The 23,853-nt window shown below is 46.7% G+C and overlaps 1 protein-coding gene across 1 annotated transcript in view; it reads right to left on the bottom strand.

Annotated features, from left to right (window-relative positions):
• Positions 1–23,853, bottom strand: part of LOC137377935 (sodium/hydrogen exchanger 2-like) — a 332,862-nt gene that overhangs the window by 27,116 nt on the left and 281,893 nt on the right. The window contains exon 8 of the mRNA XM_068048001.1: positions 16,663–16,827. Within this exon, the coding sequence (XP_067904102.1) occupies positions 16,663–16,827 (165 nt within the window). The remainder of the gene's footprint in view (positions 1–16,662; positions 16,828–23,853) is intronic.

The following is a 23,853-nucleotide window of genomic DNA, read 5'->3' as shown; positions in this document are numbered from 1 at the left end:
TACGGTAAGACCAGGTGAAGGCTGAGAGGGAACCCTGGACGTCTTTCTCACTGGGTCATAACAACCTCAATAACAAAACATGCTTTCAAATTAAAAAACGATGCAATTGATAGGTTCAGTTCAGTGATCTTGCACTCTTGGCCTGAAGGCGTGCTTGACAGGAGCCCTATCCCTTTAAGAGCAATTCCCTGTTGGGATCAGTGTAGCACTGAGTCAACCCTGCCATACTAACTCAAGTACCATGCACCCCCCCCATTCCCCCCAACACCAACAGGTCCCATATCATAGAAACAAAGGCTGTGGGAATTCCACTCACTGTAACTGATGGGCACTCAGTAGCAGGCTGCCTCTCGGAATGCATGACTAATTGACTTAATTGTTGCTTCTGACTGCAGTAGAAATGACTGTCGGCGACTTTTATCAAACTGCACTGCCTGCTATCTTAAAGAGATATACTAACCTGTTTGATTTAAATGGATGAATGCCACTGTTGATATAATGGAGAGAGGCCTTTGGAATGTGCATTCATATGATAACATCACTGATAGTTTCTAGCCATAACTTCTGCTCTGTAATTTGCGACACCATTCTTGGTTTCTGTCATATAATGTGCTGAATTATTGTCAACATTTACACTGATTGCTTTGTTTGGTAAGATTTAATAATCATCTGCTTGCTGTGATTGGCATGTGGGGAGACAAGATTAAAGATCCTTTGTTTACAAATAGCCTGATGTGCCAACTCTGGTTGGATGTGTTCCTGGATGCTCTATCACATGACCTATCACCTCCAACTGCTACGTCCAGTCAAATGGTCAGTTTCTCATCTCAGCAAGAAGAATATGCATTCATATAGTGCTTTTAAATTAGCAAAATGATCCAAGGAGGTTCACAAGAGCTTTATCAATCAAAATTTGATTCTGAGCCACCTAAGGAACTATCAGGACAGGTGACCAAATGTTTGGTCAAAGAGGCAGGTTATAAGCAGCAACTTAAAGGAAGAGAGAGAGGTAGAGAAGCAGAGAGGTTTGAGAGAATTCGAGAGCTTAGGAACAAGGCAGCTGAAGGCATAGCTGCCAATGGTGAAGCAATTAAAATCGGGGATGCACAAGAGGCCAGAACTGGAGAAGCACAGAGATAGGGAGAGAGTGAGGCAGTGGGGTGATTTGAAAACAAGGATTAGAATTTAAAAATGCCAGACTGGGAGCCAGCGCAGGTCAGTGAGAAAGTGAAGTTGAGGCAGAAGATCAGCCATGCTCATATTGAACACAGGAGCTGGCTCGTGTGGTCAATTCCTGCTCCCTGTTTCTTATGTCCTTATGAACATAGGGTTGATGGGTGACTGGGACTTGGTGCACGTTAAGATTTGAACAGCTGAGTTTTGGATAAGCACCAATTTATTTCGGATGGAAGATGGGAAGCCAGCCAGCAAAGCATTGGAATAGTCAAGTCTAGAGGTAATAAAGGCATGGCGGAGGGTTTGAGCAGCAGATGAGCTGTTATAGATTTGAAATCAGCAATGTTATGGAAGTGGAAGTAGGCAGTCTTGGTGATGGAGCAGTCTTGTGGTTGGAAGCTCATCCCAGGGTCAAACATAACACTAAGGTTGTGGATGGTCTGGCTCAGCTTCAGATAGTTGCCAGGGAGATGGAAAGGAGACAGTAGCCAGAGTCTGGAATTTGTGGAGGGGACTAAAGATAATAGCTTTGTTTTTCCCAATATTTAGTTGGAATAAATTTCTGCTCATTCAATAAAGGATGTCATTCAAGCAGTGTGAGAAATCAGAGACAGTGGAGGCCTCGAGAGCGAGGTAGTGGTGAGATCAAGCCGAGTATCATCCTCATCAGTGGACATGTGGAAACTGACACCGTGCTTTTGGATAATGTCGCTGAGGAGCAGTATGTAGATAAGAAATAAAAGGGGGCAAAGAATAAATCCTTGGAAAACACCAGGGATAACAGTGTGGTAGAGGGAAGGGAAGCTATTGCAGGCGATTCTCTGGCTACAATGTGACAAGTAAGAATGGAACTAATAAGAATATCTCTAATATTTTTATAACTAAATAAACAAAATTGTTTTAAAATCATGAATTAAAACACACAATTTGTTAAATGTCCCTAAGATTTTTCTTCTGGATTGCTGGTAGCAGTGTCCTGAAGAATAACCTTTAATCCCTGGTGACTTTACAACAATCCTGGATGGTTGGCAGCCCTATTGACGTGGGTTTAACTGACTTCTTCATCCAAGGTCTTGTGGAGAAGCAACGGTCACCCCGATTTTAACTGTGGCTGTAGGGATCAGAGCAGGCAGCAAATATCCACCTCCCCCATCCCGCCAGCCATGTGAGGCCCGGGAGGCATTAACTCCCAGGCCTCATTTAAACAAACAGAAAGCTGAGTCCCACCTGAACCCAGCAGGAATGATGAAGAGCGTAGCGGCAGGGCAGGAGTGGGATTTCAGGTGGCTGGAGGCCATCGCCAGGGACCTGAGGGAATGGTCTCTAGCGTAAATTAAGTGTTTGGGGGTGGAACGGGGTGGGGGGATGTTCAGAGGCAATCATGGTCATGGGAGGGATGAGAGAAGCTCTGGGTAGGGAAGGTCCGAAGTTTCATTGTGGCATCTGGAGGCAGGCTCTTGCCTCACCTGCCCCCAAGGAAACCTTCAAAAATTCAAACATCGGTACTTACCTGAGCCTCCTGTCACAACTCTGGCGGACCAGGCACTGAGTGTCACTGCCGCAATTGGCATTTAAAATCACATCAGGTTCTGAATTTCCTCATTGGAACTGACATTTAGATATTGATGAACACCAAGGCAAACCTACACAGGTTCAAACATGTCGGAAACCCAGTGGTGAGTGCCCAATTGCCAATTTATCTGTCTGTCTGCCCTGTTCCCGCTGGGCGGGCAGAGATAAAAATCGGCCTTTGTTTGCCCCTGTGAAACAAAGGATTGAAGATCACTGCAGATTTACTGCATCAAACAATATTCCCGTTCCTCATGGTGCTTTTCTCCTGGACGCAGGGAACATTAGCACTGTGGCAAAATGTGGTGAATAATAAGGCAAAAACTGTACTTAGTATTGAGCTATAGGATTCAGTGGCCTGGATCTTCCTGTCAGCTGTGGCTTACGCTGAAAACAGACCTAGTTGGTAGTTGGCAGTGAGAACTTGCTGTTGTTCTTCAACAGGGAACAAGAAGCATGTGGTTCCAGCAAGGGGGGTGGTGGGGGCACTATCAGCAAAGTCAGGAGGGGGCGGGCAGCAGGGGGTGCCGGTGGGGGGGGGGGGGGAGGGGGGTGCGGTTGAGGGTGGCATGACAGTGGCGGGGGGTGAGGGGGGGAGGATAGGGGGTGCCAGTTGGGGGGGGGGGGAGCGGCGGGGTGCCGGAAGGGGGTTGGGCGGGAGAGGTTTACCGGTGTCAGGGGGGCGGCAGGGGGTGATGGGGTGGGGGGCAGCAGGGGGTTTGTGGGGGGGCAGATAGGGGATGCCGGGGGGGCAGATGGGGGGGCGGGGTGGGGGGGGGTCGGCAGGGGGTGTTGGGGCGGAGCGCGGATAAGGGATGTCAGGGGTTTCGGATAGGGGAAGTCGGCAGGAGGGCGGATAAGGGGTGTATGGGGGGAGGGTGGATAGAGGGTATCGGGGGGAGGATAGGGGGTGTCGGGGAAGGGCGGATAGGGTGTGTCGGGGGCAGATGGGGGGGTTTCGGTGGGACAGATAGGGGGTGCCGGGCAGAGTGGGAGTGTTTCAACATCTCTGTTGTTTTGTGTTTAAAGCTGTGCTCCTGAGCAGGCTCTGTACCTGAAGAAGATCTTGGTGGAAACAAGTGTAACTGCTGGGCAGTCCGCCCAAATTCACGATGAACAGGTACCAGCCCCTTTAGAAACCGGCTTGCCGGAACCATCAACATGTGCTCTGGAGGAACCCTTTGAGGCGCACCGTGAGTTCCGGACGTTGTGGTGCTGTGGCCTCGGGAGCAGCAAAAGTCTCCGCTTTCACCGCAATTGGGTTCACAAGATCCGAGTTAAAGTCCTGCAAAATCACAGTCCATTTTCTTAATGAAAAACATTCGCTATAAATAGGCAGCAGATTGTGCAGCATCTGAACAGACTGTTCATCAGGGCCTGTCCCTATATCTAATAGATTACATTTTGTATTACAGTGTGTTTATGTTACTTTATCATCAGTATGAAATGGTTTCTAGTTTGCACCAACGTTAACCCTACAGAAGTCTGGAGTTAAGGTGCGACTTGATTGCAGAGTGAAGTAAATTTTTCAGGGGAGTCTCATTCTGCATTGCTCTGCTATCAGGCAGGGCCCTAACTCTGGTTTAGGCTGAATTCACATTATATACTTGTAGAGTTAGTATGTAGCGAAACCCCTTGACAACAATGCTAATGGTTACAGTGTAAATGTGCCCTCCAGCTACCATATTCTCTCTGATGCTAACCAATCTGCTGTATATTTCCAACCGTGTGTTTTTTTTTATCAACTCAGTATTGCAATTTCTGTCATTCAAGGCTATGGGCCAAGTGCTGGCAAATGGGATTAGGTAGACAGGTCAGGTGTTTTAATGCAACGGTGCAGACTCGATGGGTCGAAGGGCCTCTTCTGCACTGTATTATTCTGTGATTCTGTGAAAGAGCCTGTACAATGCATCGCACTCCTGACATATAGGTAGTGGACAGGCTTTGGAGAGTCAGGACATGAGTTACTCGCTATAGAATTCCCAGCCTCTGACCTACGCTGGGTACTTATTTGGCTGGTCCAGTTACGTTTCTGGTCAATGGTAACCTCAGGGGATTCAGAGACAATAATGGCATTGAATGTCAAGGGGAGGTGGTTAGACTCACTCTTGTTGGAGAAGGTCATTGGTATTCTGCCTGAGACTATTCCCCAATAAATCACCAATTTTAGTGTAAGTACAGAGTTTTTATTCCAAGTTATAATTTCACTTTACATGTAACTTCAGTCCAGATCAACAAAACATTTGTTTGCTGAACAAGCTGGGTACTTCACAAATCCAAAGCTGTCTTTCTATCTGTCTGTGTTTTTGTCTTTTGTTTGAAGTGAAGCTGAAGAGAGAGAGAACTGCAAGAACAGCGAGAAGTCCCAGAGCACAGTGGGGATAAACTAGTGGCAGAGACAGCGAGGGAGAGCATTATGAGAACAGTGGAAGGTCTGAGAGCACAGTGGGGATAAACTAGTGGCAGAGACAGCAAGGGAGAGCACTGAGAACAGCGGAAGGTCTGAGAGCACAGAGGGGATAAACCAGTGGCAGAGACAGCACTGTGAGAACAGCGGAAGGTCTGAGAGCATAGAGGGGATAAACCAGTGGCAGAGACAGCAAGGAGAGCACTGAGAACAGTGGAAGATCTGAGAGCACAGAGGGGATAAACCAGTGGCAGAGACAGCAAGGGATTGCACTGAGAACAGTGGAAGGTCTGAGAGCACAGTGGGGATAAACCAGTGGCAGAGACAGCGAGGGAGAGCACTGAGAACTGCGGAAGGTCTGAGAGCACAGAGGGGATAAACTAGTGGCAGAGACAGCAAGGGAGAGCACTGAGAACAGCGGAAGATCTGAGAGCATAGAGGGGATAAACCAGTGGCAGAGACAGCAAGGAGAGCACTGAGAACAGTGGAAGATCTGAGAGCACAGAGGGGATAAACCAGTGGCAGAGACAGCAAGGGAGAGCACTGAGAACAGCGGAAGGTCTGAGAGCACAGAGGGGATAAACCAGTGGCAGAGACAGCACTGTGAGAACAGCGGAAGGTCTGAGAGCACAGAGGGGATAAACCAGTGGCAGAGACAGCAAGGAGAGCACTGAGAACAGTGGAAGGTCTGAGAGCACAGAGGGGATAAACCAGTGGCAGAGACAGCAAGGGAGAGCACTGAGAACAGCGGAAGGTCTGAGAGCACAGAGGGGATAAACCAGTGGCAGAGACAGCGAGGGAGAGCACTGAGAACAGTGGAAGGTCTGAGAGCACAGAGGGGATAAACTAGTGGCAGACAGCAAGGGAGAGCACTGTGAGAACAGCGGAAGGTCTGAGAGAAAAGCGGGGATAAAACAGCAGCAGAAAGAGCACTGCGTGAGGAAACAAAGAAAAGTATGACCACAGTAAAGTGGATAAGGGATTGGTTGGTATTTCTCTCTCTAAACTAGGGCATTCTTTCAAATTAGGAGCCAGGAAATAAATAACCTCAATCAGGGTGAGTATAAAGTGAGTGAATTAATAAGAGTAGGAGCACAGAGCAGATCTGGAGGCATTACAAAGAACAAAGAACATGGGGCGGCTCAGTGGCGCAGTGGTTAGAAGTGCCGGGGCGTGCACCAAAACATGGGAGGAGCGTGTAGCCAAGGTACGACAAAAGTTGGGCATGTGGGGGCAGCGATCTCTCTCCATTGTGGGTAAGAACCTGGTCATCAGGTGCGAGGCGCTCACGTTGTTGCTCTACGTGGCGCAGGTCTGGCCCATACCCCACTCCTGCGCCGTGGCAGTCACCCGAGCCATTTTCCGCTTCGTCTGGGGATCTAAAATGGACTGGGTCCGGAGGGACACGATGTTCAAATCTCTGGACAAGGGCGGGAAAAATGTACCCAACGTGGCCCTCATCCTGATGACCACCTTCGTGTGTGGCTGCATCAAGCTGTGTGTAGATCCCCAGTACGCAAACTCCAAGTGTCACTACGTGCTGAGGTTCTATCTGTCCCCGGTGTTTTGAAGGATGGGCCTGGTCACATTGCCGCGGAACGCTCCATGCAGTTGGGCCGTGCCGTACCACCTATCCTTCGTGGAGCAGTTTCTGCGGGAAAACACCTTCGACCACCGGTCCATCAGGCAGTGGTCTGCACGGAATGTCCTCAAGGCCCTACGGGAAAAGGAAACGGTGGATCCTGTCGGATGGTTCCCCGAGCAGACCGTCAAAGTCATTTGGCGGAATGCCTCATCACCAGAACTTTCAAACAAGCACCAAGACGTAGCTTGGCTGGTGGTGAGAAGGGCCCTCCCCGTCAGATCCTTCATGCACACCCGAAGTCTCGCCCCCTCCGCACAGTGCCCCCGCGTTGGCTGTGGTGGGGAAGAGACGGTCGCACACCTCCTCCTGGAATGTGCCTTTGCAAAGCAGGTGTGGAAAGAGGTGCAGTGGTTTTTGTCAAGGTTCATCCCAAGCAGCTCTGTAACACAGGAGTCTGTGCTCTACGGGCTGTTCCCAGGGACGCACACCGAGACAAACATCAACTGCTGCGGGAGGACTATCAATTCGGTGAAAGACGCCCTTTGGTCTGCCCGAAACTTGCTGGTCTTCCAGCGCAAAGAGTTGTCCACCAACGAATGTTGCAGACTGGCACATTCCAAGGTCCAGGACTACGTGCTGAGGGACGCACTAAAGCTTGGAGCAGCCGCAGCAAAGGCTCAATGGGGAAAGACCACAGTGTAAGGTTCCCCCACCAAGCTGGACTGAGGGGCTGGATCCATGGGAAACCCCTCGAACTGTATTGTTAATATTCTCAATTGCTGTAAATGTAAAACTGTAATTGACATGACAATTGTGAAACGGAAGGGTTGGGAAGAAACTCATGACAGTATTGAAGGAAACTGATCTCCCTTGCAATGTTTGTATTTTTTGGTGCTGTTTGGAAACTGTTTGGCAATGTAATTTTTACAGATTTTTATGAATAAAGTATATTTTGGAAATAAAAAAAAAAGTGGTTCGCACCGCAGCCTCACAGCTCCAGCGACCCAGGTTCAATTCTGGGTACTGCCTGTGTGGAGTTTGCAAGTTCTCCCTGTGTCTGCGTGGGTTTCCTCCGGGTGCTCCGGTTTCCTCCCACATGCCAAAGACTTGCGGGTTGATAGGTAAATTGGCCATTATAAATTGTCCCTAGTATAGGTAGGTGGTAGGGAAATATAAGGACAGGTGGGGATGTGGCAGGAATATGGAATTAGTGTAGGATTAGTATATAAATGGGTGGTTGATGGTCGGCACAGACTCGGTGGGCCGAAGGGCCTGTTTCAGTGCTGTATCTCTAAACTAAACTAAAAAAAGAGGCTGTATGATGCATGTCAGGTGAATTCTTCAAGTGAGAACTAGGCCATATACAGTAAGTTGAGAGGGGAGGTGAAGAGGAAAATAAGACTGGCAAAGAGAGATTATGAAAATAGAATGGCAGTAAACATAAAAGGGAACCCAAAATCTTCTACCAGTGTGTAAATAGTAAATGGGTAGTAAGAGGTGGGCTGGGGCCTATTAGGGACTGAGAGGGTAATGCAGGCACAGGACAAGGCGAGAATACTTATGATTACTTTGTATTGGTATTTACCAAAGAAGAAGAAACTGACAAAATATCGGTAGAAGCGGAGAGAGTAGAGGTAATGGAAAGAGTAAAAATTAAGAGGGAGCAGGTACTTGAAAGGCTAGCTATGCTTAGGGTTGACAAGTCACCTGGTCCGATGGCTTGCATCCCAGATTGCTAAAGAAAGTGGGGGTGGAGATTATGGAAGGGCTTGCCATAATCTTCTAATCTTCCTTGGATACGAGGGAGGTGCCAGAGGATTGAAGAGTAGCAAATGTGACACCCTTATTCAAGAAAAGGTGTAAGGACAGTCCTAGCAACTACAGGGCAGTTAGTTTAACATCAGTGGTGGGTAAGGTTTTGGAAACAATAATCAGGGAAAATATCAATGGACACTCAAGAGAGGTTTGAGTTAATTAAGGATAGCCAGCATTAATTTGTAAAAGGCAGATCATGCTTGACTAATTGAAATTCTTGATGAAGTAACAGAGAAGGTTGATGAAGGGAATGTAGTGGATGTTGTCTGTATGGATTTTAAGAAAGCATTTGACAAAGTACTACATAAAGGCTGGTTAACAAAATTGATGCTCATGGAATAGGAGGGTCAGTGTCAAATTGGATAAAAAAATTGGCTTGAGGACAGAAAACAGCAGGTTGTGGTAAATGGTTGTTTTTTTAGACTGGAGGATGGTAGACAGTGGTGCTTCCGAATGGGTCAGTATTGGGACCACTGCTTTTTTTGCTATATACAAATGACTTAGATCTTGGAATAGTGAGGAGGATACGAACCGCATGCAACAGGACATAGGCTAGCAGAATGGGCAGACAAGTGGGAGATGAAATTTAATACAGACAAGTGTGAGGTGATGCATTTTGGCAGAAGATATAGGGTGAGGCAACGTATACTTAATGGCACAGTTCTAAAGAGTGTGCAGGAACAGAGGGACCTGGGGGTGCATGTGCATAGATCTTTGAAGGTGGCTGGACTTATTGAGAGAGTGGTTAGCAAAGCACCTGGGATCTTGGGCTTCATAAATAGAGACTTAGAGTGCAAAAGCAGGGAAGTTATGCTGAACCTTCATAAAGCTCTGCTTAGGCCTCAAATGGAGTATTGCATCCAGTTCTTGTCACCACACTTTAGGAAAGATGTGAGGATCCTTGAGAAGGTACAGAAGAGATTTACCAGAATGGTTCCAGGCATGGTGGATTTTAATTACAAGATTAGGTTGGAAAAGCTGGGGTTGGAGCAAAGGAGATTGAGGGGAGATTTGATTGAGGTGTACAAGATCATGACAGGCTTAAAGTTAGACAAGGATAAATTGTTCCCATTAACTGACGGTACAAGGACTAGGGGACACATATTGAAGGTTTTGGGCAAATAATGCAGGGGCAATGTGAGGAAGAACTTTTTTACGCAGTGAGCGGTAATGATCGTAAACTCACTGCCCACAAAGGTGCTGGAAGCGGAGACATTCAGTGATTTCAAAAGGAAATTGAATGGGTCCCTGAAGGAAATAAACTTGCAGGGCTACAGGATCAAGCAGGAGAGTGGGACTGATTGGATTGTTCTGCGAGAGTCAGCGTAGACTCAATGGACTGAATGGCCTCCTTCTATGCTGTAAATAACTCTCTGACTTTGTACCCAGAAAAATAGATGTACATGCCAAACTCTATATAATGCTGACCAATGCCACATGCATCATTCTGGATTGTGGAGAGGAATTGGAAGGTGTGGAATATTAAAGAAGTGCAAAATCTTTAAGCATGGTGATGGCTCAGTTAGACAGGATACTTTCCCCTGTTACTGCACGTTTATCCAGCAGTATGAGGGAGCTGTCCAATACTGGCTGCAATAATTGTTGCAGCCAATCAATAATTATGGGATGGTGACAGGCAATCAAGGGAAAACAGATGCGAAGGATGTACCTAGTAGAGAAAGCAGGGCTGCAGAGAGCAGAGACTTTCGTCTGCTGTGTAATTATTCTATTGTTAAATTCTCTGAGTTTATTTCCTGGATTTCCTCTTTATTCTTAATAACATTTGATTAGGTTTTTGGACATAGTTATAGTAAATATATAGGTTTATGTTATCTATAATGACAGCAAAACATTTGTAGAATGAAAACAGTGGGTGGGGAGGGAGGGGAGGGGGGGTTGAGGGCAGGCACAAGGTGAGGGATAATGTCAAAATAGCTAGGAATATATATTCTTGGTTATAATTCCAATGGATGCATTCTGAATGCTATAAATAAAATGGAGTTGTTAAAAAGTGAAATATATTATGTTGAGAATCAAAATGTTCACACTAGTCTGTTACATTACTCCATAACTCTACTAACTGGTGCTCCAATAGGAATTGCAATGCTAATGTGAGCAGGGACCTATAACAACTCCTTGTCACACCAGCAGCTCTGTCTGACACTCCCAGTTGTCGCAGCAAAAATCACACAAGTCAATCCCTTCCCCTTTATGTTTCTGTCTGTCACCACCCTCTGAATTGCTGCCCATTAACCCAAAAACCACCTGCACCCCCTAGATAGATGTCCAGGAATACACAATATCAGCCAGGATTTCTACAGTCTCAGTCCCTTGTACCATTCTCTGATTTTATGAAGATAAAAAATTTGCAGGGCTATGGGGAAAAAGCAGGGGAGTGGGACTAGGGGAGTTGCTCTTTCAGAGAGCTGGCACAGACATGACAGGCTGGATGGCCTCCTTCTGTGCGGTAACCATTCTATGATTCCATGATACTCTGTGAACTCAATGTTTGTTCAATGATTGTAGGCACTCACCTACACCTTACATGTTATAATGTCCCTGAACTTATAAAACAGTGCATCCTCTGACTTGCTGTAATTACTGCTTTGGGCATCCTGAGGTCCTGAGAGGTGCTATGTAAATGCAGTTGGGTTATTCTTTCTTTAAATAAAAGCTGAAGAAAGCCATTTATTTGCCTTTGTTTTTCTTGACCATGATAACCCTGAATGTAGGAGTCAGGGATTTTACATACACCGACTATTATCCTCTATCTGAGCTCAGAAATTGCCGATTTAAATCACTTTGCTGAAGGGAGAATTTGAGCAACGGCCTTAAAGGGACAGGTAAGATTACACACAGCTCCATATTAGCAGCTAAACACCACAACTGTGCTCCAGACTATCAGTAAAGATTGCCACAGAATGATAAAAAAAATCCAAAAACATAAGGTATGGCACAATTCTTCTTATAGAACCTTTTTTTATGATTCATTCATGGGATGTGGGTGTCGCTAGCTAGGCCAGCATTTATTGCCCATCTCTAATTGCCCTTGAGAAGGTGGTGGGGAGCTGCCTTCTTGAACCACTGCAGTCCATCTGGGGTAGGTACGCCAACAGTGTTGTTAGGAAGGGAGTTCCAAGATTTTGTCCCAGTGACAGTGAAGGAATGGCGATATAGTTCCAAGACAGGATGGTGTGTGGCTTAGAGGGAAATTTGCAGGTAGTGGTGTTCCCAAGCATCTGCTGCCCAGGTCCTTCTAGGTGATAGAAGTCGTGGGTTTGGAAGGTGCTGTTGAAGGAGCCTTGGTGTTTTGCTGAAATGCATCTTGTAGATGGTACACACTGCTGCCATTGTGCATCGGTGGTGGAGGGATGAATGTTTGTGGTTGGGATGCCAATCATGCGGGCTGCTTTGTCCTGGATGGTGTCGAGCTTCATGAGTGTTGTTGAAGCTGCACTCATCCAGACAAGTGGAGAGTATTCCATCACACTCCTGACTTGTGCCTTTGGGGAGTCAGGAGGTGAGTTAAATGCCACAGAACTCCTAGCATCTGACCTGCTCTTATGGCATGGTATTTATATGGCTACTCTAGTTCAGTTTCTGGTCAATGGTAACCCCCAGGATGTTGATAGTGGAGGATTCAGCAATTGTAATGCCATTGAATGTCAAGGAGAGATGGTTAGATTCTCTCTTGTTGGAGATGTTCATTGCCTGGCACTTGTGTGGCGCAAATGTTACTTGCCACTTATCAGCCCTAGCCTGGATATTGTCCAGGTCTTGTTGCATTTCCACACGGACTGCTTCAGTATCTGAGGAGTCACGAATGGTGCTGAGCATTGTGCAATCATCAGCGAACATCCCCACTTCTGACCTTATGATTGAAGGAAGGTCATTGATGAAGCAGCTGAAGATGGTTGGGCCTAGGACACTACCCTAAGGAACTCCTGCAGTGATGTCCTGGAGCTCAGATGATTGACCTCCAACAGCCACAATTATCTTCCTTTGCGCTAGGTATGATTCCAACCAGCGGAGGGTTTTCCCCCGATTCACACTGACTCCAGTTTTGCTCGGGCTCCTTGATGTTGTGCTCGGTTAAATGCTGCTTTGATGTCAAGGGCAGTCACTCTCACCTCACCTCTGGAGTTCAGCTCTTTTGTCTATGTTTGAACCAAGACTGTAATGAGGTCCGGAGCTGAGTGGCCCTGGCGGAACCCAAACTGAGCGTCACTGAGCAGGTTATTGCTAAGCAATTGCCATTTGATAGCACTGTCGACAGCCCCTTCCATCACTTTACTGATGATTGACAGTTGACTGATGGGGCGGTAATTGGCCGGGTTGGATTTGTCCTGCTTTTTGTGTACAGGACATACCTGGGCAATTTTCCACATTGCCGGGTAGATGCCAGTGTTGTAGCTGTACTGAAACATCTTGGCTAGGGGCACGGCAAGTTCTGGAGCACAGGTCTTCAGTACTATTGCCTGAATGTTGTCAGGTCCCATAGCCTTTGCAGTATCCAGTGCCTTCAGTCGTTTCTTGATATCACGCAGGGTGAATCGAATTGGCTGAAGACTGGCATCTGTGCTGCTGGGGACTTCAGGAGGAGACCGAGATGGATCATCAACTCGGCACTTCTGGCTGAAGATGGATGCAAATGCCTCAGCCTTATCTTTCGCACTAATGTACTGGGCTCCCCCATCATTGAGGATAGGGATATTTGTGGAGCCACCTCCTCCAGTTAGTTGTTTAACTGTCCACCACCATTCATGACTGGATGTGGCAGGACTGCAGAGTTTAGATCTGATCCTTTGGTTATGGGATCGCTTAGCTCTGTCTATCGCATGTTGCTTACGCTGTTTAGCATGCAAGTAGTCCTGCGTTGTAGCTTCACCAGATTGACACCTCATTTTGAGGTATGCCTGGTGCAGCTCCTGGTATGTCCTCCTGCACTCTTCATTGAACCAGAGTTGGTCTCCTGGCTTGATGGTAATGGTAGAGTGGGGGATATGCTGGACCATGAGGTTACAGATTGTGGACAAGTACAATACTGCTGCTGCTGATGGCCCACAGTGTCTCATGGATGCCCAACTTTGCATTGCTAGATCTGTTCGAAATCTATCCTATTTAGCACAGTGATAGTGCCACACAACACGATGGAAGGTATCCTCAAAGTGATGGCGGGAATTTATCTCGACAAGAACAGTGTGGTGGTCACTCCTGCCAATGCAGTCATGGGCAGAAGCATCTGTGGCAGGCAGATTGGTGATGATGAGGTCAAGTATATTTTTCCCTCTTGTTGGTTCCATCACCACCTGCCGCAGACCCAGTCTAGCAGCTATGTCCTTTAGGACTCGGCAAGCTTGGTCAATAGTGGTGCTACCGAGCCACTCTTGGTGGACATTGAAGTCCCCCATCCAGAGTACATTCTGTACCCTTGCTACCCTCAGTGCTTCCTCCAAGTGGTGTTCAACATGGAGGAGTACTGATTCATCAGCTGGGGGTGGGGGAGGGGTGTGTGTGGTAGGTGGTAATCAGCAGGAGGTTTCCTTGCCCATGTTTGACCTGATGCCATGAGATATTATGGGGTCTGGAGTCGATGTTGAGGTCTCCCAGGGCAATTCCTCCCAACTGTATATCACTGTGCCGCCACCTCTGCTGGGTCTGTCCTTCTGGTGGGACAGAATATACCTGGGAATGGTGATGACGGTGTCTGGGACATTGTAACGTGTGATTCTTTGAGTATGACTATGTCAGGCTGTTGCTTGACTAGTCTGTGGGACAGCTCTCCCAACTTTGGAAAAAGTCATTGGCGGGTAGGATTAAGGAAAATCCCAAGGCGTTCTACACTTATGTGAGGAACAAGAGGATGGCCAGAGTGAGGGTAGGGCCGATCAGGGATAGTGGAGGGAACTTGTGCCTGGAGTCAGGAGGAGGTAGGGGAGGTCCTAAATGAATACTTTGCTTCAGTATTCACTAGTTAGAGGGACCTAGTCGTTTGTGAGGACAGCGTGGAACAGGCTGATATGCTCGAACAGGTTGAGGTTAAGAGGGAGGATGTGCTGGAAATTTTGAATGATATGAGGACAGATAAGTCCCCGGGGCCAGACGGGATATACCCAAGGACATTACGGGAAGCGAGGGAAGAGATTGTTGCGCCTTTGGCGATGATCTTTGCGTCTTCACTGTCCACTGGAGTAGTACCGGATGATTGGAGGGTGGCAAATGTTGTTCCCTTGTTCAAGAAAGGGAATAGGGATAACCCTGGGAATTATAGACCAGTCAGTCTTACGTCGGTAGTGGGAAAATTATTGGAGTGGATTCTGAGAGACAGGATTTATGATTATTTGGAAAAGCAAGGTTTGATTAGAGACAGTCAGCATGGCTTTGTGAGGGGCAGGTCATGCCTCACAAGCCTTATTGAATTCTTTGAAGATGTGACAAAACACATTGATGAAGGAAGAGCAGTGGATGTGGTGTACATGGATTTTAGCAAGGCGTTTGATAAGGTTCCCCATGGTAGGCTCATTCAGAAAGTAAGGAGGCATGGAATTCAGGGAAAGTTGGCTTGTGGATACAAAATTGGCTGGCCCATAGAAGTCAGAGGGTGGTAGTAGATGGAAAGTATTCAGCATGGAGCTCGGTGACCAGTGGTGTTCCACAAGGATCTGTTCTGGGACCTCTGCTCTTTGTGATTTTTATAAATGACTTGGATGAGGAAGTGGAAGGCTGGGTTAGCAAGTTTGCCGATGACATGAAGGTTGCTGGAGTTGTGGATAGTGTGGAAGGCTGTTGTAGGTTGCAACGGGACATTGACAGGATGCAGAGCTGGGCTGAGAAGTGGCAGATGGAGTTCAACCTGGAAAAGTGTGAAGTGATTCATTTTGGAAGGTCGAATTTGAATGCGGAATACAGGCTTAAAGACAGGATTCTTGGTAGTGTGGAGGAACAGAGGGATCTTGGGGTCCATGTCCATAGATCGCTCAAAGTTGCAACCCAAGTTGATAGGGTTGTTAAGAAGGCGTATGGTGTGTTGGCTTTCATTAACAGGGGGATTGAGTTTAAGAGCCGCGAGGTTATGCTGCAGCTCTCTAAGGCCCTGGTTCGACCACACTTGGAATATTGTGTTCAGTTCTGGTCGCCTCATTATAGGAAGGATGTGGAAGCTTTAGAGAGGGTGCAGAGGAGATTTACCAGGATGCTGCCTGGACTGGAGGGCATGTCCTACAAAGAAAGATTGAGGGAGCTCGGGCTTTTCTCATTGGAGCGAAGAAGGATGAGAGGTGACTTGATAGAGGGGTACAAGATGATGAGAGGCATAGATAGAGTGGATAGTCAGAGACTTTTTCCCAGGGTGGAAAGGGCTATCACCAGGGGGCATAATTTTAAGGTGATTGGAGGAAGGTTTCGGGGAGATGTCAGAGGTAGGTTCTTTACACAGAGAGTGGTGGGTGCGTGGAATGCGCTGCCAGCGGTGGTAGTAGAAGCAGATACGTTAGGGGCATTTAAGCGACCCTTGGATAGGTACATGGATGATAGTAGAATGAAGGGTAGGTAGTTAGTTTGATCTTAGAGTAGGTTAAAGGTTCGGCACAACATCGTGGGCCGAAGGGCCTGTACTGTGCTGTACTGTTCTATGTTCTATGTTAGTAAGGAGGACATTGCAGGGTCGACAGGGTTGGGTTTGCTGTTGTTGTTTCTGGTGCCTAGGTCGATGCCGGGTGGTCCGTCTGGTTTCATTCCTTTTTATTGACTTCGTAGCGGTTGGGTACAACTGAGTGGCTTGCTAGGCCATTTCAGAGGGCATGTAAGAGTTAACCACATTGTTGTGGGTCTGAAGTCACATGTAGGCCAGACCAGGTAAGGACAGCAGATTTCCTTCCCGAAAGGACATTAGTGAACCAGATGGGTTTTTACAACAATTGATAATGGTTTCATGGCCATCATTAGACTAGCCTTTTTAAAAAAATAACCTTCCTGACTGGCAGCACTGAGGAAGCCAACATGGCAGATTTACTCCGCAGAGGAATAGGAGCCAGTGGAGCTCAGAGCTTTGCAATGGACAACACAAAGATGAATGGAACAGCACTCAGTTTGCAACATGAAATATACTCACTGGAGAGATGCGAGGGATGGTGCGCCTGCCAGCTGACCCGCCTCAGCCAGCTCAATGGCATGTTTCTTCTCCAGCTTCTGGTATAAAACAACAATGCTGGATTTTGACAAATGTTGCTCTCTGATAAAAACCTTGTTGAGATAGTTACTGTTGAAGTTCTCAAATCTGTAACAAATTGGAACAAGAGTTTAGTGGGGATTCCGGAAAAGATCCTGTTGCAGATGTGCTTGGACAACTACAAGCAATTCCAATTCTTTCCCAGTCCTTCAACATTGCTGTATTAAGTTAAGTTGCTGAGTTTGTAAACTTTGATTATTGTGAGTATTGGAGATCTAATTAGAGCAGAGGAGGTAAAAGGGAGATTTAAAGGAGGTGTTTGAAATCATGAAGGGTTTTGATAAAGTAAATAAGGAGAAACTGTTTCCACTGGCAGGAAGATTGGTAACCAGAGGATGCAGATTTAAGATACTTGGCAAAAGATCCAGAGGGGAGATGAGAATTTTTTGTTACACAATGAGTTATGATCTGAAATGTACTGCCTGAAAGGGAAGTAGATTCAATAGTAACTTTCTGAGAATTGGACATACACTTGAAACAGAAAAAAATGTACAGTTATGGGGACAGAACAGAGGGAGTGCGACTAATTGTATGGCTCTTTCAAAGAGCTAGCACAGGAACAATGGGCTGAGCGGCCCCCTTCTGTGCTGTATGATTCTAGGATTCTAGATTGCAGTCACCGTAAACTGAAAATTAAGACAGAATCTGCAGTTCTGTACCAGTCCGTCAAACAGAAGTCTGTCTTGCTGTAATGATGACCCAGAATCATTCTTCAGGACTTCAGTTCATTATAACAATGTATTAAATAAATTCTCAGGCACATTTAGACCAGCGGTGGTGTTAATACATGAGTCAGAAAGTCACAGATTCAAGTCTCACGTGAGGAACTGAATACATAATTTAGGCAAAGCAAAATACTGCGGATGCAGGAAATTTGAAATAAAAACAGAAAATGCTGGAAATAATCAGAACTATTCTGATGAAAGGTCATCTACCTGAAAGATTAACTCTGTTTCTCTCTCCACAGATGCTGCCAGACCTGCTGAGTATTTCCAGCATTTTCTGATTTTATTGCACGACCGAAGGAGTGTTGCATTGTCAAAGCACCAATCATTTGGCTGAGATGTTAAGATGAGATCTCTTCTGCCTGTTCCACTGGATCAGGTGTGAAAGATCCCATGGCACGATTTGAAGAGGAACATGGAGACTCTCTGCTATTTTGACTAACATTCTTCCCTCCAAAACTGTAAACATTCACCGAAATGCTGTTTTTGGGATATTGCTTTTTGCAAAATGGCTACAGCATTCGCCCGCATAACTGCAATCCCTGCCCAGTAGAAGTAATGCATTGCATATTGTTACGACCAAGGTGGGCGTAATGCACTGTTAATTCAGTCCCACAACTCCACATGTCACAGCATATTCGTAAAGTTTCCTACCTACTGGAAAAATAGCCAAATTAATCACTTTGTTTATCTGCAGAATAAAGCATGCCAAACAAGGTTTCTTTAATCACCAATAAAATTAACTATTTATTAACAAACCAAGTTTTAAACAATAATGAGATGAATCTATAAGTATGAAATTTTTTTATAACTCCTCAATCTTCGTAACCCTCATGCACACACATACATTCAATTACCAACGATTAACTGGGGAAAACAGAAATATTGTCTTTATAACAGTTTCTTAGAAATAATAAAATAACTGGGCTGTAACTTCTGGTAGCATTTTCCTGAGGTGTCCCAGAGTCGAATAGTCTCTCCAGGTCAAATTAATGAACAGTCAATGGTGGGTGGGCGTTCACAGTAGTTCATCTGCAGCAGGTGTCACACACATCTTTCAGCAACAGATTGCAGCAACAGGTCTATTTAAATTTTAAAGTAGCAGTCTAACAGTAGAAACTTTCTTGAGAGTTCAGAAACTTCCAAAAATACAAAAGGCCACAGGGCTCACTCTTGAGGCAGAGATTTTCCAGAGACTGGTGTCATCATCATATTTTTTTTCGGGAAATATGCAAAATGCCTTTAAGGCTGTAAGTGATCAGTACTTCTTTAAGGCAGCTAGCTTCAGAAGTTACCGGAAAGTGCATCTTGGTTGCCCTGGATACAGCCATACAGAGAGAGAGAATAGGACATACAATGTTGCCATTTAACTTTGAAAAAACTGGCTTTGCAGAGACAGTTGACACAGGCACAGACTGTTCTGGCACATGAAGGAAAGAGGAGAGCTCTCTCAGTCTATTTAAACCCTATTCTCTCAGAATTCTGAAAAGTCAAGCCAGATTAATACTTTTTTTTTTAAAAAAGCTATTTGTTGATCTACTGTGTTCATCGCTGGAAAGAAGACGAGTTTGATGCTTCGACTACTGAACTGTAATTGCTGAACTCCTATCGTTGGATTCATCAGGCCTTGGAAGACTTCAAGCAAACTCGGACTGTTCCACATTCGGAGATTCCATTTCGTCATAAATTTGCAAAGACTTTATTATTATTTCGATTTTTTTTCGGGCAGCTAATTAAACACCAAACTTCCGATAGTTTGGGTATATGTATGTGAATGGGGGAATTAGATTTTTAAATAAGTTGTAAGGTCTTTAGATATTGGTTTATCTTAGTAGTGTTTAAGATTATGGTTTTTTTAATAAACAGGTAATTTGTTGATATCTAAAGATACCTGGTTTGGCTCACCACATTCAGGAATTATTAGATTTCTTCAATTCGGCTGTGGCTTTCTTTGATTTGGAAAGTTTAAATATATATGTTATGCGACCTGTGGGGCGACGGGACTGAATTGATAGTGCGTTGCTCCCACCGCAATCAGAATCATATATTTTGATCAACGGCTTTGTCCTGAGTGGTCGTGTCATAACACTGGAGACAATAGGAAATTTTGCTACTTTCAACAATGCAGGCTTCTTCTCAGCAAAAGAGTGTTTCTCCACAGAATGTAGCAACTCCTCTTTTTTCTGGGTCTTTTCCTCTTTCTTCAGGCAGGTCAAAACTTACCTTAAATGTAACACTTTTTCCCTTGAAATGCAAAGCTCATTTTCAGAGAAAATAGTTCTTTTTCTCTGGTCTACCAGCAAATCACAGCTCCAGCCACTGCTAGCTGTACTGTTTACCTCTGCGGAACTGAAACTAAAGCCTTTCCACAGCAGTCATCAGACTGTCATAAAATCTTCCTGTTGCTTGGATACAAATTGCCTTGCAGCCTACACTCCAAACACCAAATGTCAACATTCAGTCACTGTTCAGTCTTTTTATTCCATCTTAAAGGCAGAAAGACCTCCTAGTTTTCTTTTTTTTTAAAAAAACAAAACTCTTACGACAATATGAAATGCTTTGAGCTGTTCCTGAGACAGCAAATTATAAAAATGTAATTCTTTTCATTTATTAAATGGAATAAGTTCATTATTCAGACTCATGCTTTAACTTGTCAACTTTAAAATGTAATTTCCTAAATAATAATTATAAATATTGTCCTTGTATATGTGTAATTGAACTCTAGAGAACCACCCAATGGAAGTAGGCATCTGTAGCAATAAAATTCCAGGCTCTCCTCTTACATTGGATAATATATCCAGACACAATAGGGAGAATTTTAACTTGGAAGAGCACCTGAACTTGGGTGTGGATTGGATGTTAAAGTTGGCAACATTACAAGCACATATGGAAGCCGGCTCCAACCCAGCACCACCTGCATTTAACTTGGGCATGTTCGGCTGGTTGTGTGCAACCCCCTTGGGAGAGGCAAGCTGCCTTTTATCATATGCTAATCACTGAACTGGAGCGATATTTCAAAAGAAGTTGGATGAGGACCAGCAGCAGAAGCAGCAGCAGCACCAGCCTGCTGTTGACAGACCTACATCTGGACAGCAGAGAGAATAGAGAGAGAGCAGGGAGCAGTAGAGAGGGGAGTAATAAAGGGTGCAGGAGGTACTAACCACGAAACGTGTACAGGTGGAGGTTGATATGATATGTCCTTGATATGTCAAAAGAGCAGTGTTTCTGCAGGCTGAAGTTGTCACAGCAGATGATGGCAGACATCTGCAGCTTCCATGGGAAGACGTGCTCCCTGATGGACTTGGTGGCCACACAATATCAGTGGCTGTCAAAGTCACTATCACCCTCAACTTATTTGCCTCAAGATATTTCCAGGCTTTCTGGTGACATATACAGGAGACCTCATCACTGGCCCCGAAATGAGAAAGATGTCTACCTCGTTGCCCGAAGCCGTGAAGAAGCTGCTGGAAAACATGCAGAGCAAACTGAGGAGCCTGTCACTGGAGTGCAGGAAGAAATTCCCACCCTACTGGGAGCTCGACGGGGAGGAGCAGGTGACCCGAATGACCATGAGGCGGTCGTCGAGGCTCAGGGCCTCAATCCGACGTCTGTCGCCCTTCCGCCATCACAGCTGGGAGCCAGGGAAGAAGTTCCGCCATGAGCCGGATGCCGACCATGAGCGCATTGTCAGCCTGGAGGGCCTAGAGGACGCCGACATCGAGGAGGCCATGCAGGCTGTGGGCTGGTCTGCTCTCCAGGGTAACGACCCCCACCGGACGCCTCCCCACTCCCCCACTCCCTTTCCCCCTCGCACCCTCTTCCCCCATCCCCTTCCCCCCCGCATCCCTTCCCACCTTGCACCCCCTTCCCCCTGCACCCTCTTCCCCCCGCACCCCCTTCCCCCTCGTACCCCTTCACACCCTTTCCTCCCGCACCCACTTCCCCCCGCACCCCCCTCCTTCGCACCCCCTCCCCCCTTCCCCCCTCGCACCCCCTTCCCCTGCACCCTCCCCCCCTTACCCACATACCCCCTTCCCCCTTGTACCCCTCCGCACCCCTTCCCCTCGTACTCCCTTCCCCCTCACATCCCCTCTCCGCTCGCACCTCCTTCCCCCATCCCCTCCATCCTTGCACCCCCTCCCTCCTCGCACCCCCTTCCCTCTCCCTCCATGAAATTGCCCAGTTTACTTGTTAGGGCCCCTACTCAGGGATAGCAACTAACAACCCTACTGCCTTGTTGGCGTCTTGGGAGAGACCAAGGCTAAGGGAGTAAATCCTAACAGAAAATCCAGAGCAGAACCCCTAAGGCGGTCATGTGTCACCTTTGGCATGTTTCCAGCAGTTCCTGCAGCCATGCCGGTGCCAAACGTCTTGCTCTGCACTCCTTTGGACCCCAGTAGGAAGGCCGAGAGGGGGGTTTTGATGCTTGGGCAACTCACAACCTCCATACATTCTGCCCAGGCATGCGCCATGGAGAGGTCACTCCATAGTCGCCTCACAGCGACCAAAACAACAAGGAAGGCAGCAGTTACGGGTTATAAGTCCAGCTCAATTGGCGTAGAGATTGGGCATCCAGGGTTGCCTTTGTCGGTGGGAGAGGTCATCGCATCTCACTGGACAGCTACCACCAGTCTCAAACCGGGCAGCCTTTGGTCAGAAAGGTTCCGTCTCGCCTCAGTCCACCTGCTTCAATGGGTGCTTGAAGCTCAGGGTCATTGCTCGACAAGTGGACTGTAACACCACACCAAACAGCATGACAAAAAAGGAAAGAAGGTACCAGCCCTTCGTTTTGCAAGCTGGAACGTCAGAACTATGTGTCCTGGCCTGTTGGAAGACCTTACACAAATCAACGATTCTCGGAAGACCGCCATCATTAACAATGAGCTCAGTAGACTCAATGTGGACATTGCAGCACTTCAGGAGACACGCCTCCCTGCAAGCGGATCTCGAACAGAGCAAGACTACACCTTCTTCTGGCAGGGTAGGGATCCTGAAGAACCAAGACAGTATGGAGTGGGCTTCGCCATCAGAAACTCTTTGCTCAGCATGATAGAGCCATCTTCAAATGGCTCGGAACGCATACTGTCCATCCGACTGCTCACCGCCTCTGGTCCAGTACACCTACTCAGCTCCAACATTCTGCTCCCCACCTGAAGTTAAAGACCAGTTCTACGAGAAACTCCATAATATCATTACTAGCATTCTCAATACCGAACATTTGTTCCTCCTGTGGGGCTTTAACGCCAGGGTTGGGGCCGACCATGACTCATGGCCCTCTTGCCTTGGGCGCTATGGCTTTGGAAGGATGAATGAGAATGGACAGAGACTGCTGCAGTACCTATCACAACCTCTGCATCACCAACTTGTTCTGTCATACTAAACCCTTATCACCAGGTTTCATGGAGGCACCCAAGATCATGTCGTTGGCACCAGATGGACCTCATCGTCACAAGGCGAGCCTCTATAAATAGTGTTCAAATCACACGCAGCTTCCACAGTGCAGATTGCGACACTGACCACTCCCTGGTGTGCAGCAAAGTTAGACTCAAACCAAAGAAGCTACATCACTCCAAGCAGAAGGGCCGCCCGGCATCAACACTATCAGGGGTGGCACAGTGGCGCAGTGGTTAGCACCACAGCCTCACAGCTCCAGCGACCCAGGTTCAATTCTGGGTACTGCCTCTGTGGAGTTTGCAAGTTCTCCCTGTGTCTGCGTGGGTTTCCTCCGGGTGCTCCGGTTTCCTCCCACATGCCAAAGACTTGCAGGTTGATAGGTTAATTGGCCATTATAAATTGCCCCTAGTATAGGTAGGTGGTAGGGAAATATAGGGACAGGTGGGGATGTGGTAGGAATATGGGATTAATGTAGGATTAGTATAAATGGGTGGTTGATGGTCGGCACAGACCCGGTGGGTCGAAGGGCCTGTTTCAGTGCTGTATCTCTAAAAACTAAAAAAAAAACTAAGAATTTCTTACCCACAGCTGCTACATATGTTTCTAAATTCACTTGAAAAAGCCCTTCAAAACACTCCTGCAGGGGATGCAGAGATGAAGTGGGCCGACATCAGAGATGCTATCTATGACTCAGCAATAACCACCTTTGGCAAACGTGAGAAGCAGAATGCAGACTGGTTTCAATCTCACTTTGAAGAGCTGGAACCTGTCATAGCTGCTAAGCGCACTGCACTGTTGAACTGCAAGAAAGCAGCCAGCGAGTTAACATCCGCAGCACTTAAAGTAGCCAGAAGCACTGCACAAAGAACAGTGAGGCGCTGTGCAAACGACTACTGGCAACACCTATGCAGTCGTATTCAGATGGCCTCTGACACCGGAAACATCAGAGGAATGT

The sequence above is a fragment of the Heterodontus francisci genome, chromosome 15, assembly GCF_036365525.1.
Source record: "Heterodontus francisci isolate sHetFra1 chromosome 15, sHetFra1.hap1, whole genome shotgun sequence".
Lineage (NCBI taxonomy): Eukaryota > Metazoa > Chordata > Chondrichthyes > Heterodontiformes > Heterodontidae > Heterodontus > Heterodontus francisci.
This window is presented reverse-complemented; position numbering and strand designations above follow the sequence as displayed.